This window comes from Dendrobium catenatum, unplaced genomic scaffold (genome assembly GCF_001605985.2).
Source record: "Dendrobium catenatum unplaced genomic scaffold, ASM160598v2 fragScaff_scaffold_1481, whole genome shotgun sequence".
Taxonomy (NCBI): Eukaryota; Viridiplantae; Streptophyta; class Magnoliopsida; order Asparagales; family Orchidaceae; genus Dendrobium; species Dendrobium catenatum.
Genome location: NW_021319943.1, coordinates 857,249 through 865,583, shown reverse-complemented (window position 1 = coordinate 865,583; position 8,335 = coordinate 857,249). Strand labels below are relative to the sequence as shown.

General features: G+C 31.2%; 1 protein-coding gene across 1 annotated transcript in view; it reads left to right on the top strand.

The window, feature by feature from the left end:
* LOC110097689 (putative methyltransferase C9orf114) overlaps positions 1–8,335 on the top strand; it is a 43,023-nt gene that overhangs the window by 14,310 nt on the left and 20,378 nt on the right. The window contains exons 2-6 of the mRNA XM_020824208.2: positions 2,299–2,631; positions 2,746–2,793; positions 2,906–3,073; positions 3,168–3,234; positions 4,804–4,868. Coding sequence (XP_020679867.1) covers positions 2,398–2,631; positions 2,746–2,793; positions 2,906–3,073; positions 3,168–3,234; positions 4,804–4,868 — 582 coding nt within the window. The 5' untranslated portion in view covers positions 2,299–2,397. The remainder of the gene's footprint in view (positions 1–2,298; positions 2,632–2,745; positions 2,794–2,905; positions 3,074–3,167; positions 3,235–4,803; positions 4,869–8,335) is intronic.

Below are 8,335 nucleotides of genomic sequence, written 5' to 3'. Positions count from 1 at the left end.
CTATATTTCTCCATCAAACCTCTTAATAAATGCATGACTTCCATAGTCGACCTACTCGGCATGAATCCAAATTGATTTTGAGAAACATTATTATCACGCCGCAACCTATGCTCCATAACTCGCTTCCATAGTTTTAAAGTATGACACATTAACTTAATTCCGCTATAATTCGCACAATCTTGTGCATCACCTTTATTCTTAAAAATAAGAATTAACACACTCATTCTCCACTCATCTGGCATCCTTTTAGTCTTCAAAATAGTATTAAAAAGTTTAGTAAGCCAAGAAATTCCTTCATCTCCTAAGCATTTCCACACCTCTATTGGAATATCATCAGGTCCAACTGCATTTCCACCATTCATTTTCTTTAAAGCCTCTCTAACTTCAGTTTTACTAATACGCCGATAAAAACAGAAATTTTTATTTTCATTTAGGGTGTTAAGGTCACTATAGTCAATCTTATTTTCACAATTTTTATTAAAAAGTTTAGCAAAATATCTCATCCACCTTTGTAGAATATCATCTTCTAAGAAAAGCATTTTTAATCTTCATCTTTAATACACTTCCCTTGAACTAAATCCTTACTACTCCTATATCTTTGTTTGGCTAATTTATACATATATCTTTCTCCCTCATTAGTATCTAATATATTATACAAATCACTAAAACTCTAAAAGCTAAGGTCTTTGCATCGCATAATGCTTTCTTAGAATCCTTATGAGCCTTTTTATATCTTTCACAATTATCGGAATTTTTAAAATTAAGCCAATTTTTATAACAACTTCTTATTCTTGGTTTCATATTAAAAAGGTGTTAAATTTGGTTAACAATTAGGTTTTATTCAAAATGTTTGGTGATCAATTCACATTTCTTATGAAAATTAGAGTATTGTGAATTCTCTTAATTTTGTTCAACCATACAATTTGTTATAAAATAGTGAAATGTTCCTTTCCATTATGGGGTTGTTTGATTTATTAGAAAAGAAATGCACATTAAAAAGAATACATTGTAAAATAAATGTAATGCATTTAAAATGTTTTAGAGTTATTTTGTTGAGTGTAAAACATGTGCATTACTTTTTTTTGTTTGATTTGATATTAAATAAATTTAATGTAAAACTCTTTAGCAGTTTTGTGGCGGTGTTTGATGACGAAGGAAAACAACGGGTAGCAACGGCGGCAGAGGCTTGTGCTGTATGTTTGAAAATTGTTCAAATCAGTCGATTTTGGAATACATTAAAAATGAACTAAGATATGAGTTTCAAATTTGTCAAAATTTCACTTTTAAATTTTTTTTCGTCAAATCAAATACTTACATTTCTGAAGTCTATGCATTTGTAATACTTTGCATCCAAAACCCTTCAACCCAAAATAATCCCAAAGTCATTCCAACTAACAAAGATTGTTGTGCTTGATTAGATGTGCAAACGTGCCACTTATAATAGAACAGGACTTTGTTCTCATTTAGCTTATTAACCATCGAGCTGAATGCAAATGAGCTAAAAAAGATCTTGTTTGTGTTCAACTTATTTATTATTGAGCCATACAAGAATAACAAGTCTAGTTAATGACTATGAAACATATCAATAATATTTGACTTGTGGCTTCATTTTCATGAGTTGAAGTTTCTGAGTTTATATTATGCATCCTTTTAAGATCATAAACTAAAAATATTTGTTTTTTATGCATTTTAATAATAAAATGCAATATGAAAAAAAACTACTATCTAACAAGCTCTTGTTCATGTTTTGCTTGTGTAACAAACATGCTGAAAGATTTTATTCAAGGCCATTTCGTTTACTTAACAAATGAGTCAAACAAGGTAATTATCGAGTTATTGAACCTGCCTTCCCTTAAATAGGATTAATGAAACTTAGAAGGATCATTTGAATGGAAATCTTTGTATGGAATATAGTTATTTTAGAATGCTTTTGAATAGAAGTATGAGCATCACTTTAGGAAGTAATTTAAATACCTATCAGTCCAAAATGGTTAAGAATTATAGATGTTGCTTTGTTAAGAAGAAGCACTTCTCACTTTTCAACTCAGTAGTCAAAATTATGGTATAATGTCTTTGTATGTTCCACTTCTCTACTTTATGAATTCTCTCTTAATTCCATGATGGCTTGAGAATAAGGTTGGTAAGAATACTTGAAATTTAGAAATTGCCTGAAAAATTATTTATCTTTTTTCCAAATTGATGTAAACTTGAACATTTATTTGTATATTATTTTTATATAATATAAATAAATGATTGATTTATTGATAAATTTGTTGCAATTTTTGTAACCTATTTTAGATCCATTATAAATTGTAATAAAAGAATGATGGAACTCCAAGGTTCTCTTAGCGCACAACCTTTAAACGGGCATTGGACAATCCAGAGTTTTGAGTGAGAATGAGAACGGTAGAATATGAAGTGGAGAAGCACAAGAAGAAACGAAAGGAGAAGAATTGTACTGAAGATACTATTAGGAACTTGAATAATTCTCCAGAGGGGAATCACAAGCAAAAAAACAAAAAGAAGATCAATAAGGAGGAACACAAGTGGAAGAAGGAGATACCCTCGGTTAGTATATCAGTAGTAGGCTCCATTATTGACAACACCCAGTCGCAAGAGCTAGCCACTCTTGTAAGTCATTTTAAACCCTAAACCCTAAAAGGCATATGCATATGTGATATTTTCTACTTCTGGAAATTCCCTCTTCTTCTTCCTAATTCTTTTTTCTTTCACTCTCTTTATTAGCTAGTAGGTCAGATTGCTCGAGCTGCCACCATCTTCCAAGTTGATGAGGTCAAATTTCAATGTTTTTCCCTTTAATCAACATTTATAATGGATTTCCTTTCTAGTGTTTTGATTGTAATTCTTTTAAATTTTACTAACAAAAAATTGCTTTGATATATAGATAGTGGTAGTCGATAATAAGGCTCTTTCCAGTAATGGTGCTGAGGTGAACAATGGTGATCAAAATGAGAGTGGCGCACAGTTTCTTGTGAGAATTTTGCAGTATTTGGAGACGCCGCAATATCTCAGGCGTAGGCTTTTCCCGATGCACAATAGCTTCAAGCATGTGGTGAGTTTTTTTTTTTGTTATGTTTTTATTGTCTAGTAATTGGTCAGGAGTATCACAGCACTTAAGGGTTAATATTGTGTTTTATTTTTCTCAGGGTTTGCTTCCCCCTCTTGATGCTCCTCATCATGTGCGCAAGCATGAATGGACCCCTTTTCGAGAAGGTGATCTCTTTTTTTTTTTTAATCTTTCCATTTTACTTTCATTAAGCATATGATAGTGTTATAAAGGGGTAGATCAGAGGAATGGAGTAGGCATGGATGGAGAAAGATAGGAGAAGCATTTTTCCTGTGCCCTCCTTTTGATGGGCTGGCATTGTTTAACCCAAACCTGTAAACATGCTGTATTACAAACTTGAATTATAATATACTATACTTCCAATATAGCTATTAATAAGCACTTAAGAAACCAATGTGGATTAGTATGACAAAATAGATCCTGGGTGCATGCTTGGTATGAGCTTAGTAGACTTGTTTTCATGATTCTGTAAGAATGATGACATTTCCTAAAATACTTCACCTGATTCAAATAATGCTTAATGTGTGGTGGTTTGATACTTAAACAAGTTTCACAACAATCTATTTATCTTCAGTAAGTAGAATAACTGTAATAGGATGATTTCCATTTCTTTTTTTTTTATACATTGTTGCATATGGCCAAATCTGGTAAACTGCCTCAGTTTACCATTTATATTCTTGCGTAAAGCATTTAAAAACAACCCCGTTTGGCTGTCTTGGATTCTATAGAAGTAAATCAATATTTGAGTATTGAATGCCGGAATGTCCTTTTAGTTATTTACTTCTGAATTTTAATCCCTTGAAATTCTCCATCTTCTTGACTCTTTAGCCTTGCAAGATTAACTCTTCATGTGAATGGTACACGAGTCTATACTTGAGTTATTTTAGAAAAAAAAAAAAAAATTAATCCCTTAGCTTTTTCTGAAGGACCAAAATTATTCCCTACTATATAAAATTATCAAATTGTTCTCTTTACTCATTAAATAGGGATCAAATTATTCCCCCACGGGAACATTTAGGTCTCTATTTAAAAATTTCATGGATTAAAGCAGGACTTTTAATACTTGTGGATTATTTTGATCATTCATAAATAATCAAAGGGCCATTTTGGTCCTTCGTATATAGTCAATGGATCATTTTGATCATTATTTAAGTTATTTTAGTACATACTCGGTCCTCCTTTAACCTAACAGTTATTATTATTTTTGAAAGCTGGCTAGTTATATTTGTTTGGCTGTTATGACATACTGAGCTACTCGTAGGAGCAGGTAGAAGGATATAACTGGGAAGAAGATTAAGGAATTTAACTTTATTTTTTGGTGCAAAAAGAGAAGCATTAAAGTTGAAAGAATTGGCAGTTGCTGCCAGGAATTTTGGTTCAAAGAGTTTAAAATTATGACACTTAACTTTTTTATTTTGCTTTGCAATGAGGTTATCATGTCGAAGAACACTGGATTGGATAGTGGTTCTTAGGAGGAATGGAATTAGTCGATTGGGTAACTGAGGCTTGATTATAATAATTTTTTTTGCCTTCATGAAATAAGAGAACATAGTGTGTGCTCTAATGATTTTAGAAGCTTATATTAAAAAGAAAGGGTATTTGAGCAAACTGGGGTTTACTTGTTCAAATTAGAGTCATTTGCTCACATGATACTTTGTTTATTGAATGCATATGTTTATCTCATAAAAATCATTTCGAATGTGCAACTCTGACAGGTATAACACTGGAAGTGGATGCTTCAGGTCCAAAGGGGACACTAGTTGATGTTGGTTTAAGTAAGGTAGGTTCTCATATGATCTAAATCCTGTTTATTTATTTATTTAAATACATTGAAAGGTGTGATCATTTTTGTATATTTTATTCTAGAAGCTTTTACTTAATTGGATTCATTAGTTAACTATTTTTTACCTTTTACGTTCATTCTTTAATCAATCTGTTGTATGGAAGCATGCTTTTCTATGTGCAGCTTGAGGTTTGTTGTTATTAGATCAGTCAATAAGCCAAATCAAATTAACGAAAATCTCAATTTAAGCTCAACTGCTAGCTCAACGGAGTTCCATTTAATGCTTGTTTATTTTTCATGTAAATTGCAAGAAATGATTGGATGTTTCTTTTAGAATTGAGTTCAAGTGTTTGTTTGGTTGAAATTGGATAAAATTGAGTTCTCATTTTTGAAACTCACCTTTAAAAGTTGAGGAATGAGTTTCAATTTTGAGATTAGGATATCACCATAGTTTTTTTTCCTCTCTTTTTATATTTCATATTAAAAAATATTAAATTAATGAAATGATGGGCTAGAATATTATTTTGTATTTGTAATTGTTGAACCCCTTGAGCTTTTAGATGTTATTAATGTTTTGATGATTACAGGCCTTACTGGTTGCAATATTTTTGAGCTAATGAATTTGGGTGTCTTGGCTTTCCAGGCAAGCTAAACATGACAGTTAAATAAGTGTTAAACCAAATGATACAGGACACACTACTTGGAGGGTAATCACATTTGTGAACTTAGGCCAAACAGAAGAAAGAAAGGCATCAATGAAATAAGGAGTGCAAATAAATAAAAAATTTGTGTTTTTCTTGAGTCTTATTGTATATTATAGATATATGATTTTTGAAGCAATTAAGCACACTTACATGAGAGTTAAATTATGAAAAAAAAAGAGTAAATGCTTAAAATAGTCGACCGACTATTAATAAATGCCCAATTTAGTTTCAGAGTTCTGCACTGTCCCTCAACTATTAAAAAATTGTCCAATTTGGTCCCTTGTAAAATTTTATGTTCATAAGAAGTTGCAAGCGTTAGCTTTTTCTATAGGTATTTTAGGGAAAAGACTTCTCCTTTTATTACCCAATCCTTCGCCTTCCTGCTATGATCCCCTAAAAACTGAATGGCGTGAGCGAGAAGACTTGTTGTGACAGACAGAGACCGCGATCATGAGCTGGTATAATTCCACGACAGAAGAAATGTTGTGTTGTTGCCACTGAGACGATGTGCTTCTATTCTCCAAGATTTGATGTGGTACGAGCGAGATGCGAGAGGACGCAAGTGAGGCGGCAGGCTATCGATTCAGTATTATCCCGTGGAGACAAACATTGGGAGGTAATGTACTGCTACGAGCGACCACGATGCACTTTGACATCCAGAGACAGAGACGACGAGCAATGTGCGACATCAACAAGGAGACAGAGACACAATTAATGCTAGGTTTGCTTATCTTCCTAATATCCATGTTCATACGATTTTGATCTTTTTGTTCTTAGGAATTATTTGCTCAACAATATCAAAATAATTTATTACGTCAGGAACTATTTGTTTGCTTTAAAAAATTATTTTTTAAACTAAGTAATCACCCTTATTATTTACTAGATTTACTTTCATTAAGATATTTATATGTATTATAATTTATTAAATGATAAAATAGAGCAACATAAGCAATCTAATCTGACATATAATTGTACTATCTAAAATACCCTCATATTTAACTTTGGAGTTAAATTTAAATCTTATTTTAGGCCATGGGATTAAATTGGATCAATACTTAATAATTGAGGGACTAAAGCGAGGCAATAAAGAACTTTGAGACTATATTAGACATTTACTAATAGTCGAGGAACTAGTTTGAGTTTTTACTCAAAAATATTATCAGTTAATTAAAACCATATGATTAATGATAAATCGTACTGTACAATTTAATTTGCACTATACATTTGCATGCTAATTCTGGTGAATCTAAATAATCGAGTGGTATTAATTGACATATATTTAAAATTAAATTTATAAAATTAATCGTATGGTACGATATGAGTCAAATTATATAATAAGTTTTAATCAAACGAAATAATCGTTATTAGTTATTGACAAATTTCCTTAAATAGGTAAATTTGAAACTCAGTTAATTTTGCTGTATGATAAAATTAACTGAGTTTCAAATTTACCTAATTAAGGCCTGAGAATCCAAGAGAGTAACTAAAATCATATCATGAAAAATATCGTAATATACAAACCATATAGTACAGTTCTGGAATAAATAGAGAGGAGTTCGGTACGATCCTCAATATTACAGACCCATTGAATCTCTTGGAGGCTGCAAATGAGTATAGTCTGACAAACATAGATGACTTTTAGGATTTTGAGAATGAGTATGCTAATCGTACTAAACAATCTAGTTGTCAAATTTAATAAATAATAACGTTTAGATTTGGTATTAACTTATCATAAAAATATTCAAAAGAAATTATTGAGAGATTTTTGCAAAATAGAGGCTGCAAGAGATTTGAAATATTCTTGTGAGAAAAAATTCTTAATGATCTCCATCTTCTTTTTCTTTCAAGTTTACAAAAGCTTTGGAGAGATTCTCTGTGTAAGGTAACACTTTCTAGTTATTCTCAAATCATATTCTTGTGATCCTCTGATTTGAGAGTTCGAATCTCTCAGGTTGAGAGCTTCTTGAGTTTGTGAATGTAGAGATCGGGAAGATCTGAAGGTTTTCTTTTACTTTGTGGATCTAGTCGTGTGGCTAGGGATTGGTGTACTTTTTGAAGAGAAAAGTAGTTTAGGTTTCTTCATTATCCTTGAAGAGAGAACTTGCTGGGAGTAGGACTGATAATGGAATTCCTAAGTAGAGGATTTGGGGTTTGGACATTGGCCAGTAGGTCGGACCACTATAAATTGGATTGTATTTCTTACTCTTTTCTTTTGATTTTTCTTTTCTTTTGTGCATTTTATTTTTATCGCAATAACATTTTAATATGTAGAGATTGTTATTATGAAATGTTAAGATTCTTTTGAAACATTAAAGTTTATTATATAATAATTTGTGTCTATGAAAAAAAAAAGTTTTGATATTTTTAAATCATTTTCTTTAGAATTTTTTTTATTTAGTACAAGAATTAAAGAGGGGATATTTTTACTTGGAATTTTATTTCATAAAAGTTAATATTTTGGCGTGTTTAAACTTCTATACATTTAATCCCAATTTTTTGTGCAAGATTCACCAATTCACCCTCCCTCTTACGTTTGCCAAAGAGTACAACAATAATAATATTAAAATAATGAAAGATTAATACAAAAGGAGTTGAAAATAAGACTCACTACAATGTTGACAAACATATGAACCAGGTTCATAGGAAGTGAGTACCTACAGAACAAACAATATGCCAATTCATCTCACTTCAATGCAACTTGCTTCTAGAGCTAAGATCTGTATTCTTTCCAATATTAGCAACTAAGCAAAATGACCCAAT